The 17700-nt window shown below is 37.0% G+C and overlaps 1 protein-coding gene across 1 annotated transcript in view; it reads right to left on the bottom strand.

Annotated features, from left to right (window-relative positions):
• Window positions 1-8553: 8553 nt before the first annotated feature.
• Window positions 8554-17700, bottom strand: part of LOC110027164 (3-dehydrosphinganine reductase TSC10A-like) — a 12449-nt gene continuing 3302 nt past the window's right edge. Inside the window, exons 3-4 of the mRNA XM_020728475.1 lie at window positions 12799-12946; window positions 8554-9092 (exon numbers count right to left, since the gene is read on the bottom strand). Coding sequence (XP_020584134.1) covers window positions 8788-9092; window positions 12799-12946 — 453 coding nt within the window. The 3' untranslated portion in view covers window positions 8554-8787. The remainder of the gene's footprint in view (window positions 9093-12798; window positions 12947-17700) is intronic.

Raw genomic sequence — 17700 nt, 5'->3', positions numbered from 1 at the left:
AGAGGCGATGATTCTGTTCAAATCTATCAAATTTGGGGTATTTCGTGTTATTGGGACGTTATTGCGGTGTGAACTTCAATAACCCCACAATAACCTGAAATAACCCTACAATAACCCTCCAATAATCCCGCAATAACCCTCTAATAACCCTACAGTGAACCTCTCCAATAACACATGCGATTCCGCCTCAATAATCCCTCAATAAACCCACAATAATATGGGTTGGATCAAGAAGATGTCGTCCAGTTTATTTAGCATGCTAATCTATCTTTTTTAATTTCTAAACTGTTTTTTAGCTTGAAAATAACAAAAGAAAGATTTACATACATATCACTTAGTTCCTATGTATTTACATATCTAACACGTCAACTTCAACTTTTACATACATACCACCTTACTTATGCGTGAAAAGATGTATTTCACTTTTTAAAATTAGAATGGTGGTATTTTTTATATGATACAAAACATTTGGTCGGTATCTCATTTCCTTGCATAAGTCTTTTTTGTGCAATTTCTCATGCATAAGTCCTTTTTGGTGATTTCTTAATTCGGGGTTATTTGGGGGTTATTTTTGTGTTATTTTGGGGTTATTTGAGATTATTTTAGAGTTATTTTGGGGTTCTTTTTGAGTTATTTTAGTGTTATTTTGGCATACCAATGTATTATTGAATGCAAAACAAAACAACGACCAGGATATACTTGGAAAGGTTTTGTTGGCTCTTAGCCGCTTCAATGTCATACTTATTGGACACTTTGGGCTCTTTTTTACGATCTTTCTTTGTCAACTTCTTCGTCTCTTACAAATCCATCTTCTTCGGCTCTTCCAACTGTATCTTCTTGGGATCCGCTAACTCCATATTATTAGTCTCTTCCATTGTTATCGTGCTTCAAATAAAAAACAATATCCACATGAAGAGAAACTCTATGAAAATGACTACACCGTAACTATTAGCCCCTCACAAACGTTTGTCGCACACTAAACCTCAAATTAGCAGAGCCTTACATGAAGTGAAACACTGTATAGCAGCAATGCGAGCCTTAGCTCACCGGCATGCACCAAAGGGAAACCCTAGTAGAGGAAAGCGTTCATAATGGATTGAAAACCCTTGCGGTTGCGGTCGACGTATGAAAAAACTTTCTGGAAAATGAATTTTATTAATAATTTGTCGATGAGTCCGAGTGCTCCAAGTGAGGAACATAACCGAAATATACAACAATAACCCCAGAAATAACCTCATAGTACCCCATAAAAAACCCCATAGTAATCTCTGCATTCCCGCTGCTATAACCCTTGCCGAACACTCCAATATCCCCAAAATAACTCCTCAATAACCCTAAAATAAAATCCGCACTCTCGCAGTCATAACCCCACGATAACCCATGAAATAACTCCATAATAACCCCGCAATAACCCTCGCAGTCCCACCTCCATAACTCCTCTTGAACGCTCTAATAAACCCTCCATAAATCCTGAATTAACCTCTAAATAACCCTAAGATAAAATCCGTGTTCCTGCCGCCATAACCCCGCAATGACCCCCAAAATAACCCCACAGTAACCCAGAAATAACCCCGCAATAACCCCCCTGCGGTCTCACCTCCATAAGCACCGTCGAACGCTCTAATAACCCCTCCGTAAACCCCTCAATAACCCCAAAATAAAATTTGCACTCCCGTTATCATAACCCTGCAAAAACCCCCAAAATAAGCTCCATGATCCCACTTTCCTACCCCCGCCGAAAACTGTAATAACCCCACCATAATCCGGATGCAGCGGGCCCTGCCAGGCTTAACAAAACTTTTTTTTATTAATATTTTATATGGTGGGCTCGGTGTGGCACACACGACGGGATATTATCGAAGTCCGCACACAGAGCTACGTCAGACTTCGTATGGGAAAAGTTTTCCTCCACTATGGCCACAAGAAACAATAAAAGATGCAATTTTCATGGCAAATCTCAAAATGGAAATGTTATGAAGAAAAAAAAAAGGTGATAAATAGCATAAACATGAGATTCCTGCAATTTACTTTCACCTGGGAGCCCAAAATCGTAGCCTACACTCTGTCGTGCGTCTGCGCAAGTTCCCAACTCCAGCTATAGTGCTGGAGTCACGATCAGACCGAGAAGAAATCATGCACGCGAAAGAGGGAATGCAACAATTAGCGTAAAATATGGATTTGTACTATTCGATTTCATCCACGGAGTCCGAGCAGAGTTGTGGCTCTTGGTGGGTCGCAGGTCTGTGCTCTGCCTGAGACTTCTGCTACATGAGGCGCGCAGGAGCCTTTTTGTCGAGCTTAACTAAACAGAGAGAGGGGGAGGGAAGGGAATCAAGAGAGGGAAGGAAATCTTAAAGGCTCTTGAATAAGGAATTCTCCCCCCCTTCGACTTAAACCCGTGATAAATTATCCTATTAGAGGCGCTGGAAAGTAGTAAAGCAGGATTAGGTAGGGGTAATTAAGGGTCAATTAAATTTTATTATACTTATAACTTTTAATTTTTCTATTTCCCAATCCATTTAAAATTTATATATAATATTATATAAGGACTCAATCATTTCAATGCATAGAACTTTAAAAATTTAATTCGAACTAAATTTGAGGAATCCAAAATTTAAGGTACATTTTAGAATTATCGAAATTTTACCTGGTTTCTCAAAATCGCAATGAGATGATTGTGTTCAATGTGCGACACTCAAATGGTGGTGCTCAAGAAGTGATTGCCGCATTGAAATGGTCAAATTAGCTATAAACTTCAAGATGTGAGGACCAATGATCTTCCGAACAATGCCACAATTTTTTTAATTATGTTTCGTGTGCTTACACTGAGCTCATTTGAACTCAATTTATATTATTTTTTATATCATTAAATTTGTCTTATCGAGATGTTTAATTTAATATAATTAATTGTAATAAAAATTCAGTTGCTTCAAAAGTCAACTCTAGAAATTGACCAATTCCAATATGCATTTAGACACATGCTTAATCAAGTGAAATTTTTTGGTGACCTGATTTTATATCTTGTGTTGGCATTTATTTTGATACATTAAATCTGCATATGCTCTTACTCATACGATTGTTGTAAAGGCACTCCTGCACATAAACTAAGGCTTACGTTCGGGTGGGGCTGTAAAGGAGCCGAGCTTGAGCGAGCTCAGGCTTGGCTCGTGTTCAGCTCGTTTGAAATAGCTCGTGTTTGAAACCGGCTCGTGTTCGAAATAGGCTCGTGACCAGTGTGTTCGTGTTCGGCTCGATTTAAATATTCGTGTTCGTGTTCAGCTCGTTAAATAATATTGAAATATTATTAATAATAAATTATTATATATTATAATTTATAGGAATTGATTTAATAAAATGTGAAAATATATTAGTTAGAAAAATTAAATTAATTATAATTTAAAATATTTAATTTTATGAATATTAATTATGTAAATATATTAATTTATTTTTTTTCGAGCCAATTCGAGCGAACAAATGTTTGTTTGTGTTCGGCTCGTTCACATTTCGAGCTTAAAAATTTATTTGTGTTCGGCTTGTTAGACTTAACGAACGAGCCGAACACGAGCTGCTTAACGAGTCAAACACGAGCTGTTCGTGAACGAGCCAAATTGACAGCCCTACTCAAGGCTCAAATTGGGATCTTTTTTATTTTTATTTATTGTTTTAGTTTGTATTTTTTTAAAACATGGTTGTTTAATGTGCTTTGAATATGTTATAAATTTTTATTTTTAAACATATTCAAAATAACTTTTAGGCTATTTAAATGTTTTTAAAAACAATATCCTTGATAAACTTACCAAAAAAAAATTATTTAAAATAAAATACAAAACAAAATAAAATAAAAACACAAAATAGTAAAAAAAAGTGAAAAATCCCAAACAACTAATAAGTAGTTTCATTTTCTTGAATCTGTATTTATGAGCATCTTTATGAGTTTGCATAGAAGATATGGATTCTATTAGATATAACACTAATATGCAAAGTTGATGAAAGGTTATTGTCCTCTCTAGCTGCTATCTTTTTCATTGGTATTCCTCCCTGTTTTTATGGTTTCAGAGCCATCTAGGAGAGGAAGACGTCGAGCCCCTATGTGGTTCGTTCATAGAAAACGTATCCCAAATTTCTACTTCTTATTCTTTTTCTTGCTAAAGGAAGAATCGACAATGTCTGGATCCCAAACCCCACTCATCTCGAGACAATTCATCAATATACCACCTTAACTCAAGTTCCTCGCCTCTATTCTAAAACTGTTTTCCCAAAATCTACTTACTCCTAATAACTATCATGTACTGTGTGCCCAAATTCTCAAGATATTCATGACAAATGGTTGTGTTGGATTTCTGGATGGTAGCAATTAGTGTCCCCCATGATATAATCTAGAGGGAACCGAAAACCACCAATTCCAAAAGTGGATTCTTATTGATCAAAATCTAGTGACCTCGCTATACTCCATGTATCATCTACCATTCTTCCTCACATTATCAATCTCCAGACCACTGCAAAGTTTGGGGAACTCTAGAACACAAATTACAACCCATGAACATATCCAGGGTGATTCGACTGAAAAACGAACAACACCATATATCTATGAAGGATAAGACTATGGTACAATATCTAACGAAAGTTTGAACTCTGGTGAATCACATCAATGTTGCTAGATCCAAGTTGGATCAAGAAGATGTCATCCTGTATATCCGTAACAACCTTCCTCCAACCTACAATACATTCAAAACAGCTATTCGAACGAAACTCAAACATATAGCTCTTAATGACCTCTACTCTCATATTTGCAGTGAAGAGATCAATATCAACAACAAAAAAGCAAAGCAACTCCCTACCAACAAAATTCCCATTGTACTTAATGCATACCGAGGACGCAACTCAAACTCCACTAGAGGAAGGGGCAAAAATTAGCCAGCAAATCAAAGAAGAGGTTACCAAAATGGTTCACATGGAGGAAGAACACTAACTCGATCCAACATAACAAACTAAATATGCCAGAAAACTGGACATTCTGCATCTATCTGTTGAGATTGAAATAATCTTGAATATGCACCCACAACTCCACCTCAAGCCCTCGATGCTACCTCCAAGAAATGGGGATTCCAGATTCTGATGCAACCGATCAATTCACATCAGAACTTACTCAACTCCAACCAGCTACACCATATCATGGGACTGAACAAGTCATGGTAGGCAAAGGACAAGCTATTCAATTCAACACCAAGGCAATGATCTTCTTCTGACTCTGAATCGTAAGATGAGACTCTCTCAAATTCATCACACTCCTCTAATCTACCATAATGTCTTATACATTCATAAACTAACCAAAGACAATAATGTCACTGTGTCATTTGATCCTTTTGGCTTTGTCATCTCTAATTCACAAACATAACAGATCATTCTCAAGGGTCCCAACTGTAGAGGACTCTACTCTACTCTCGCACCTACTTATCTACCATAAGCATTTACTACATCTCTCTCCAAAATACACCAAGCTGAATTGTGGCATCGATGTTTGGGACACCCACATTCAGACATTGTGACTGCCATATCCAAACGTCAATTTCTCCTCATTCCATCCAATTAACTTCATGCAACACATGCAACCTTACTAAGAGCCATAAACAACCTTTTGTACCTAACAAAGGACAAAAATATAAACTACTAGAACTTATTCATAGCGATGTATCGGGTATTTCCCCGATAATCTCTTACTGATGCTACAGATATTACATTTCATTTATTTATGATTTCTCTAAATTTTGTTGGATCTTTCCTATGCATGTCGAATCTAAGACCACAAACATCACTAAAAATTTTATTAAATCACTTTAACACCAATTAGGCACTAAAATCAAAACTCTTAGACCGGATGGTGGAAAACACTACCTTAAATGCATTCCTCAATGACCTTGGCATACTACACCAATATTCATTTCCTTACACCCCCGAGCAAAATGGAGTTGTCAAAAAGAAGCATCGACACATCATTGAGAACACTCGGGCTCTAATACATCAAACACAACATCTTTATAAGTTTTCAACCGACAACCTCTTCACAGCAGCGCACCCCATTAACTGAATGCCCACATGAACCACTAACTACATATCACCCTATGAACACCTCCACAAATCCTCTTTGTCCTACACCCATCTTTTGGTTTTTGGCTACGCATGCTACTCATGGAAAAAGCTTCAAGCATCACACAAATTTGAACCAAGATCAGTCCAATGCATTTTTCTAGGAAACTCGGTTCAACATAAGGGCTATAATAAATGCTTACAACCCACTACTAACAAAATCATAGTATCTCGTCATGTGGTCTTTGATCAACATACATTCCCACTTCATTGAGCATCTAACGCCCTTCCCAATGCTCAACATCCTACCACTTCTCCGTCTCCACCATTCCTATTAACACCCACCACCTTTTTATCCCCTACGATCCAACCTTCTCCTACTACATCCATGAGCTCCTCTCCATCTTCAATTCAACCTACTACCACAACTCCCCCATTAGCTACAACAACTACCCAACTGAACCTACTCCAATCCAACCCATCTCCCCATCTCACAATAACCCACTCCAAATCGGGCAACCTCAAACCAATCCAAAAACTCGATCTACTACATCAAACTCAAACCAACTCTTGATCCTACCTTTTACACTCAAGCCTCCAAATAATCTCATTGGCAACATGCTATGCAAGAGAAATTCAATGCCCTCCAAAAATGAGGAACATGGGTCCTTGTTCCTTCCCTGCCAAATGAGACCATTCTCGGCTCAAGCTGGGCATATACTACTAAGGTCAACTCCAAAGGCATAGTTATAAGCTACAAGGCAAGACTAGTTGCGCAAGGTCACAATTCGGCATAAACTACCCTAAAACATTTAGCCCTGTGGCTAAACTGCCTACGATCGGTATACTATTTATCATTGCTCTCCACCATAATTGTGACATACTTCAATTCAACATTTCAAATGTGTTCCTTCACAACACACTTAATGAAACCATATACATGAAACAACCACCAAGATTCCACGATCCATAGTTTCCTAAACATATATGTCTACTTAAAAAATCATTATATGGGCTAAAAAAAGGCCCTCGCCTTAGGTTTATTACCTTCTCCATTCTCTTCACTAAAAGGGAGTTTCAAATCAGCAAGGCAAATTTATCACTACTTATCTATAATCAACACAATGCCTGAATTTTTGTCCTCATTTACGTTGATGATATTCTTATTACAGGCAGCAATTCTACACATATTTCCCAGCTTACAGAAAATCTAGTTGCATGCTTCCAGCTCAAACATCTTGGCCCCATTGGCTACTTTTTAAGAATTGATGTTCACCGCTCAAAAAATCAAAACTTATTAGTCAACAAAGCAATGTGATGCAACTTCTTATGAATACAAGAGTACAGTATTGCCAATCTCTCGGCACGCCTATGCAAACGAAGCTACCTGTTGTTGCCATCACGAGTCCTCCATTCCACAACCAACCACTCTATCACCAGCTAACAGGGGCGCTTCAGTACCTCACTATCACCCCACCATACATTGCCTATGTTGTTAATCACCTTTGCCAACACATGCAATCACCCACTTCAGGCAATTACAAGCACCTTACTCATTTGTTTCACCACCTGAAAGGCACAAGCGATTTTGGTATGAAGATTGCATCAATAAACCTTCAATTCACATCATATGCGGACACCAACTAGGCAAGTGATCACTCCGGTCGAAAATCCACAACAGAGGTGTGTTCTTTCCTTGGTGATACTCTTACTTCCTGACAAGTGAAGAAAAAGTCAATTGTTGCCCGGCCGTCTATTGAGGCCTAATATCATGCATTAGCTAATGCTACCACTTATATCCAATGGCATCGACAACATATTGCGGAATTTGAATTCCTATCACTCAGCCGACACATCTCTATGGTGACAATACATCTGTAATATCCTTAACCAAGAATCCCATATTCCATGTGCTAACCAAACAGAGAGATCGATCACCACTTTCTTCGTGATCACATCAACCTCAACAACATTCAACTTGAACATATTCAATCTTGACAACAACTAGTGGACATACTTACAAAAGCTCTTCCCAAACATCAATTTCACGATCTTCGCACCAAGCTAACGGTTCTACTAAGAACCATCGGTTTGTGGGAGGGTATTAGACATAACACCCCTTCTAGTGGTTCCCAATACAAACAACATCAAAATTCTAACCGAATGGCAGCAAGTAATGATATAGTAGCAACTCTACATGACCTATATATACTACCTGTCCTATGTAAACAGTAATACACAGAATTAATGAAAGGTTACTATCCTCCCTAGCTTTTATCTTTTTCTCGGGTATTCCTCCCTGTTTTCAGATTCTATAAACCAGTTTAGTTCTTATTGATTGAGCAATCTTACTTTATGCACTTCAAATATTTGAGGTTGCATTTTAGTTCTGCATTAGTTTACTATAGTGTTGTTCCATAATTTTCACTCGTAAAAATATAACATATATTGCCTGTTCAGTCCATATGAAGCGTTGGCTTCATAAAAGCACCAACTAATAGCAAATCAAAGGGTAAAATGTTAATACTCAAAAATATTGTTGGACAAACTCTAAAAAATTAACATGTTCAGAAAAAGAAACATGATGAAAACAAGATAAGATTCTGGCAGTTCAATATCTTATTTAAAAACCTACAACAGCCAACTTGAAATTGTGTCTCTTTTGTTTACCTTTTTGAATCAATTTCCATGCATTCAAATGGTCTAATTTTGCTTGTTGGAGTTCTTGGAATGCCAATTCTCTATAGTAGAGTACCAGTTCCACTGGAAACAAAGAGCTACAAATCTCATGAAGCTTGCGGTAGATATCTCAAGGAATGCTGCCATGAACGAACTCTGAGGCGACAAACCAGCAGTTGCTATAGAGAGCATGGTTCCTTCAAAGTTGCAAGGAATGATAAATCTCCCAGCTTTAATGCCATTCAAAGATTTTTTGGCGACATCATCTGCCTTCATTCCACCAGAAGATGCGGCTATTATTTTGCTGATCTCAGGCCTTCTTCGAATCTCTGCAACAACAATAAAAAATAAAAATGTATTAATAAAGATGACATATCATATAAGATTGCGGAGTTAATCGCTTATATGCATAATATAAATCACGCTATAAAATTTATTCCCTGTTAGAATCTTTGCTCTTTAAACTATCCAGATGGGAAGGAAACCCTTGCGAACAGGGATATAGATTTCTAAAGAAGCTAGCCATGGAAACAAATGTTTCAAGGAATACATTAATTTTATATTTTTATTAGCAACGAAAACACATCATGTTTGTTGATTTTCACATATTATGCGCAACCAGAAACTACTTTATGTTTAGATGAGGAAGATGTTATGAGGGTGCTTAAAGAAAAGTTTAGTTTTTATTAGCCTAAGGGTAATTTCTTGTTGTGACCACCACTGCCCAAAAAATTCATGATTCCAACAAGCTGGGAAGCCGGGCATGCCCTAGGACTGAATTGCATGACTCTGACCAATCTGGGAAGCAAACAATGGGATCATATATAGCAATGCAGTCGCAATTTGGCTTCAATCGCGCTAGTTGGGAAGAAGGAATTGAGGCATACAGTGTCACCATCGTGACCTCGCAATACAGTCGTGATTTGAGCAAGCTGGAAAGCAGACTAGATCGCATCATATAGTTCTTGATCAAAAATTGTCCGAAAAATAATGGCAGCCGAGAGAACAAATGATTCAGAGAAGAAATTGGAAGAAGAGATGAGTCAACTTAAATCCGGGATATAGTAAAGTTGTTCCTCCATTGAAAACCGTTTTGAGAATAGATTCAAGAACCTAGAAGAAATGATCAAGAAGATTACGGAGTTTCACAGAAAACCGCCTCCGCCCTCCATAGATTCGAGTGACAGTGTCGGGAATGGATGCGAGTAGAAGTAGGCAAAAGGATTCACGTAAAATCAGGGTAGTGTCACCGCTTTAGGTAGATCGGGAACTACATTATCAAACAAAGAAATCAAGAGCAGATTCAAGTGGAATGTCTGGAGGAAATTGCACAACATCGTGAGGTTTGGGACGAGCGACATTAGGCGGATAAAAACGGAGTGCAATTCAGGCCTAGAAAAGATGACTTCAAAGAATTCTGACTTGGGACTGGGAAAGGGTAGAATCTTGAGGGAGGGCTGCATCCAACAGCGCAGTGTCTTTTATAACGAAAGCATTCCAGGCGAAAGGCGATTTATAAGTAATGATGGGAGAGACGGGATTGAGAAAAGGGGATAGTTTGTAAGAGAATGATTTGGACACTGCAGAGTATTCAGGAGGGAGCCAAAAGGGGTGCTTTGCAGTAACCGCAATTTGAGCAAGGCATTGTTGATGCTGAAGACATGATGAGGTGATTCAGGATCTAAGGCTAAGATTTTTTATCAAGTTATATATCACGGAAGAGTCACATGATAAGAAGTTAGTAGAGATTTTAGGGATCGATAAGCTATCAGATGAGTTGTTTGAGGCAGCGGTAATATCGAGGACTAACATAAAGTCAAGTGTCATGCGACCAAAAGACATGCACAAGTCGGCATTTTGAGATGATGAGGGTCAATATGAGTTTCTAATTAAATAGAAATGATTGATAGATGATGAAGCCACGTGAGAGCCATAAAACTTGACCCAACATCAATTTTTTCTACCATAAGGAGAAGATGTCTTTGAGGATGGGAGCCTAGTCTTTATTAGCCTAATGGCAATTTAGTTATTATTTAATATAAATAAGGCTAATGTATTTAGGGTTAGGTTTATGCATGAGATTATGAGTTGAATCTTAGGATTAGGGGTTGAGAGAGATTTCCTACCTCTCGAATTGTAAGTGCTTATCGTTATGTATTCCAGTTATAATATTGGTGTTAATGAAGAAAAATAATTTGTTTTACCCTAATTTCGGTGGAGTTTCCTATCAAAAAACTAACATAAATTTTGCAGAACCGCTAATTTTAGAGATTTTAGCAATTTTGATTACATTGGGATAGATAAAAATGTAAAGGGTTAATTCAATTTTATATAATCTTATTGAAAATAAGATGATAATAATTCATAAACAAAGACATTCAAGTTGACTTCGTCTATTGACATACAAAAACCAAAAGAATAATTTATATAGATAATAATTTATGCATGCAATATTCTAAATCAATTAATTTGGCCTCTTTAAGACCCCATCTCAATTTTTTTCTTCTTATTCTCTAATGATCAATTTAAAGACGTTAAAATCTAAAAATTAGTACAGTAATATTACACAACATTTTTTTTACATCATTACTATTATTATTCAAGTTGTTGAAAGAAATAGCTTCGTAAGCGCTTTTAGATTTGGTGGGGCTCAAGAATGCAAAATGGCTTTTTGTTTGCGCCTAAAGAATACCGACCTAGTGGATTTGGAGGACTACTTGAAAGTATTAGTGTAGTTTCAGTTGAAACTCCATCAAAACTTGTGTTTCGACAAAAAATCTTTAAACCAGTTGACAACTAGAAAATTAGTCAGCTTTAATGCAACAACTTTTCAAAAACAATCATTCATGATTAGTAGATGCCCCGTAGATTAAAATATTTTTAAGGCTGTAAATAATGAAGAACCAATTAGAGATAATTAAATATGCAAGCAATCTTGGTTCGAAAATAACACATGAATGATCTCTAAGATCTCAATTATCAGTTATGCCATCATCTAAAGTTGGGAGGCTATAGTCTCCCTTGAAACCCGTTGCACGTAGATTTGTGCTTTATATGCAACAATTCAAATAAACACATCCATGAAGTATCTTTCAAAACTGTGAAAAATTATAATATTCAGTGTCAATTTTCCTTTAATACGAAGTTTATAGTCAACAAAAAACAAAGCCAGTTATGAAAAATAAAACGCAACGATAGCCAAATTTGAGAGAGGCGGTACATTTGTAAATGCAACAAGCCAAGTATAGATGCACTCGCATATCTGTTGTAATGATTAATTAAATATATCAATAGATAAAATTCAATTACATGTAGTAAAGGATATTTAAATTTGTTCAGTGTAACGCCCATTCTTACTAGACCTTTCAGGACTAATGCTGGTTAACAAATCATAAGGAAGGCTGAGAAAATCTTATTTATCTCACAAACATCAGTAAGAATTTTTATCTAACATATAAAATGCCATTCAAATAATTAATCGAAGTAGTAGCAGTCAGTCAAAGTACAGGCCAGCAGGCCTCACTTGTACAAGGGCATCCTATGGTGCTAACAGCTGCTCAACAGAACCTAAAATTGCTCAGCGAACTTGTTTTTTCCAGCATGGGTGAGGAGAGTACAATTTGTCTTTCTTATGAAGAATGAATGAAGGGATCCTAAATCTCTAAATAGTCCTAGGGTAGCACAACGTTATAGAAATTTTTATAAGAGAAATTTGCAGGTTATCCGGGTGAAGTTCAATATTAAATGTTATACAAGTAATTAGCCAATTTTTAAGCGCAGGTATGCAGTTGTGCTTTTCACGATCTCCAAGCTCAATAAGAACTATGTATCATTTGAGCAATGCTTGATAGGGTGCTTTCTTATCAATTAAATGCTGATAGAACAAGAATACGTGTGATTATTGCACAGATCTCCGCATGATTATTAGTAGAATTTTTATAGGTTTTCTAACATTTCCAAGTAGTTCATGGACATCATGCTCAGTTTTAAAATTGCCATAAAATGATAGCTAAGAAAAGTTTTTCTGATGCAAACCTTCAGAAAGACCCGGGGTGTCAGTGTCCGAAGGAAATATCAAAGAAACAAAAATGTTATCTGCAATGACCTCATGTTGCAATGCCTCAGACAATCCTCTAAGTGCAAATTTGCTTGCTGAGTATGCCGTGTAACCATAGATGCCAACCTGGATACATAAAAAACATTCAGAGATAGACCAACTGCGTCCTACATTAGGACTCCAGGATAATACTTTCTGGAAATAAGAATGCCACTCAAAGCCATGTATCGACGGTAAATCTGGAGATTGATATGCAGAGGATAGAGTAAGGCGAAGAAGTTAAACTACAGAAAACAGAAGCTTATATTAACTCATGCCTATAAGATCACTAAACAGTGCGGGTTAATATATAAGTATGTAGGAGAGGGAAGGAATATTCGAGACAGAGTAGGTAATGATTTGCTTGAGCTGGTAATGCAGTGTGCTGTGGATGGATTGCTGGATTGATATGCAGAGGATAGAGTAAAGAGAATAAGTTAAACTACAGAAAACAGAAGTTTATATCAACTCATGCCTATAAGTTCACTAAACAGCGCCAGTTAATATATAAGTATGTAAGAGAGGAAAGGAATATTCTAGATAGAGTAAGTTATGATCTGCTTGAGCTGGTGATGCAGTGTGCTGTGGATGGATTGCTGGATTCTTTGGATGAGCTGCAAAAGATAATTGGGATGCTCTTTGTTATGACTGTTGTTTTGAACACCTCCCCCAACCCCTCCTCAAGCTGATAGTTTGCTAGTGGAGTGCCAGCTTGATGCGCAGGTATTAAAATCTAGAAATGGAAAAAGGATATGTAAAAGATGTCAGCCAGCATGTATTTCGAACAACGATGATGAACTTTAATTCCCCGCACATTGATGCAGTCCCTGATGAAGTGATAGTTTATCTCTATATGCTTTGTGTGAGAATGAAAAATTGGATTGTTGGTGAGAGAGTTAGTTGTAATATATTGTCAGAGTATAGAGGAGTTAGTTTGGTTGTTGGAAATGTGAAATTCCTGAAGCAGATGGTTGATCCACATGATTTGCTGGTGTTTGAGCCAAAGTGCGAAACTCTCCTAAATTAGATACTGAGCTACAGTAGGTTGCTTTTTGGTAGACCAAAATATCAAATGTGATCCAAGAAACATACTACAAAAGATGTGGACTTTCTAACTCTGGTGTCGCCTACCAATCTGAGTCTGAGTAGGCTTCAAGGTGCAGATCAGTGGCTATGATAGGAAGACCATAAGATAATGTTCCCTTAATATATCGTAGTAGTCATTTGAGATATTTGTTATGAGATTGATAGGGTTTTTGCATATGTTATGATACTCTGTTAATGACAAAAGATATTTGTGGGTGAGTTATGATTAAATATTGAAGAGAGCCGACAAGCTGTCGATATGGGTGAGGATATGATAATTCATGATCAATTAATGGAGGTGGTGATTATTGTGATATGGTTGGTGTATGGACTAGTTTACAGAATGTCACTTTTGCTCTCTCAAGTATTTTTGTAGCATAATAGGATTGATTAAAGTGCAGGTCTATAGAGGTGTGATTAAATTAAATGCAAAGGAAGTGATCAATTTGTCTCAGGTTTCTTATTTGGAGTTGTTGATAAAGGGATTGAAGTGTGTAGTTGATGAGTGATTGATTGTTTCCTATGATATATAGATCATCCACATGTATGAGGATAAATCTGAGTTTGTCATCTGAATCATAAATGATGAGAGAGAGATCAGTTGAACTGACCTGAAACCTGAAACCATGTAGAATTTGGGAGTGTCGAATTATTGCATTGGTACTTGTTAGAGGCCGTAGATAGCTTTGTGAAGCAGACACATGTGACAATGATTGATGAAACCTTGAGGTTGAGTCCTATAGACTTTGTTTTGAAGATGTCCAAGGTAGGTATAGGAAAGATTGAGTTGTATTATGAGCCAGGCTCAAGATATGATAACAGCAAGTAGAGTACGGATTGTGGTCATTCTGGAAACTGGACTGAATGTTTCACTACAGTTAATGTTGCATTAATGTCTGTAGCCTTGTGCAAGTAAACCACCTTTGTAGCGAGCTATCAAGCAATTTGATTAAAATTTGGTTTTGTAGGTCCATTTACAGCCTAGTATCTCATGATATGGTGGTAGAGGAACAAAGGTCCAAGTGCACTGAACATTGAAGGCAAGAAATTATTGGCCATGGCTCTAAGCCAGAACTCATGTTTGATGGCTGCGGTGTAAGATGTGGGAGCAGGTGGATAATGGATGGCATGTCCAGCTATAGAATTTGCTTGGGTTTGAGACTTCTTGTATGTGACTGAGTGACCGTTGAGTAACGATGAGCTGTGGAAGGTGGAGTAGTTGTGGTTGTATTGAGAGAGAAAGTGTGTGTGTGTGAGTGAGTGAGGGAGATGGGTACAGGTTCTTGAGATATTTAAAGGCGGGATTGGTTATTCAGAAGAGTTAAATAGGGAAGCTGCAAGTTGATGAGATATTGTAGGGAAGTATTGAAGTAGTGATGAAATGATCGAGAAGAATTAAATGTGATTTTTGAGAGCGTCAATAGAGATAGAGATCAATATATGATGCTGTGGTTGATTGGTTGGGGAAGTGAGGAGGTGGGGTGAGGGTTTGGGTGTGGGATGTGGAATGTGTCTTCATAAAAATTTGAATGCCTGGAGATGAAGATGTTCCCTGTAAGAGGACGGTAACATTGATAGCCTTTGGTGTTCTCTATGTATTTGATGAAAATACGTTGTAGATAGTTCGGTTTTAGGTTAGGGTCTTAGCCATGGATATCATGTACATCCAAAGGATTTGAGATGATTGCAGTCAAGATTTTTGTTGCGGAGGAGTTGATAGTGTGAGAGATTGTCTGTGTTTAATGAAGGCGGGCAGTTGATGAGGTAAGTAGCTGTGAGAAGGGTATCAAGCCATAGGTAATGTGTTAGACTAGCTTCCAGAAGCAAAGTACGAATAGTTTCAATGAGATGTCAATGCTTGTGTTTAAAGACTTTATTTTGTTCACAAGTATGGAGAAAAGTGGTTTGAAGAATGATATCCCATTTATTTAACTGAGTTCTTAGATTGTGATTAAGATATTATCAACCTTGATCAAAGTAGAGACATTTGTGATGATTTAGTTGTGTTTCCACCATCTTATTGTATATGATGAAGATTGAGGTAGGATTTATTTTTCGAAAGGAATACCCAACATAAAATAGAGAAGTTATCAATTAATGACACATAATCATTAAAGCCTTATTATGAAATGGAGGGGGAAAAGCCCCAAACATCTTAAGGTATAAGATATAATGGAAGAAAACTACAAGAATTGGACTTTTAAATTATAATTTGTGGGTTTTTTTAAAATGTAGTAAGTATATTGAAATTTACTAATGGAGATACATAGTGTTAGGGCTGTCAAAACAACTCGTTGCTAACGAATAGCTCATGTTCAGCTCGTTGAGTAACTCATGCTCAATTCATTCAATAAACAAACGAGTCGAATATGAAAAACTTTTTTGCGCTCGATATATAAGCAAGTCAAACATGAATAAAGATTTTTTCGTTCATATTTGGCTCGTTTTGGCTCGATATATATATATATATATAGTAGTATTTTAAAAAAATCTAAATGACTACATGGCTACAAAGATTTATAATCAATTAAAATATTGATTAAGAAAATATAATAAAAATTATTAAATTAGATTCAAATGATGTTTTAAATATATTATATAAGAATTTTCTCAAAAAAATTCATCACAATCGAGGGCAATCATATGAAATTGCTCAAATGGACCCCTGATTTTGATCCCAATCAAGAACCCCCAATTACGTCTATCAAGTTCTCATTTACTGAACTCAAGCTTCAATTTTTTGACCTACCTACCTTATATGCAATTGGGACTATTCTTGGAAAACATTTGCAGGTAGACACACTTACAGTTTATTTCCCTAGTCAATTCTTAAGGCCCTCTATTGCAAGAATTTTGATTGAAAGGGATACTACACTACCAAATGTAGAAAAAGTCTGGTTTGGCTCTGCTCACAATAGTTATTGGCAAAAAATCACTATGGAACAAAAAGCTTACTACTGCAAATACTGCAAGATGTTTGGACACCCGCAAGAGAAATGTTTTATATTGCACCCACAGTTGAAAACCAATAATCAAAAGCAGGAACATGATGTTAGTGCATCTCACGTGTCTGGACGCTCTAACTGATGACAGCCAACCTAATGGGGGAATCACCAAAAAACAGGAAATGGTGTCTGCTCCTAGGAACCCTTCTCCTGACCATACTATAAGGGATAATGTTCGGACCGAAAGTCAGGATAGCTCCGCAACTCCTATTCAGAAAGATGCAGAGGTGACAATTCACACTTCACAGACACTGGAACCTATCGTTGTGGCAACGATTGTTTTTCCTTCTACTGTGGTTCTAATATGTAATCAGACCGAGGATCACATGAGTCGGATCACATGAGTATCACATGAGTCAGTCTTCAGATGAAGAATGACGGGTTTACACTTCCCGGCGGAAGAAGAAGGTTGGGGGCACACTCCAACTTGAAAACTTAACGAATAATGCTTTAGTTACTCCTAGCAATGACACAACAATTCAAAGTTTGTTATCTAACACCGCTCCTAAAACTAGAGTAAAAGACAGGACTAAACTGGCTCGTCCCTAGCTACTTCTTTTCTGCATGTTTGAAATTTGTCGAGTTTATATGTATCTTTTGTTGGGGTAGTAATGTACTTAGTATAGTATGGGTAAGGTGCCTCTACTGGGTCCTCTCATACAACCCTTATGTATCTTTTCTATTTCAATAAAATCAACCCTTAGGCTTTTCACAATATATATATATATATATATATATATATATATATAT

Source organism: Phalaenopsis equestris, unplaced genomic scaffold (genome assembly GCF_001263595.1).
Source record: "Phalaenopsis equestris unplaced genomic scaffold, ASM126359v1 Scaffold000417, whole genome shotgun sequence".
Lineage (NCBI taxonomy): Eukaryota > Viridiplantae > Streptophyta > Magnoliopsida > Asparagales > Orchidaceae > Phalaenopsis > Phalaenopsis equestris.
Note: the sequence above shows the minus strand (reverse complement) of the source record. Positions and strands in the feature narration are given on the sequence as shown.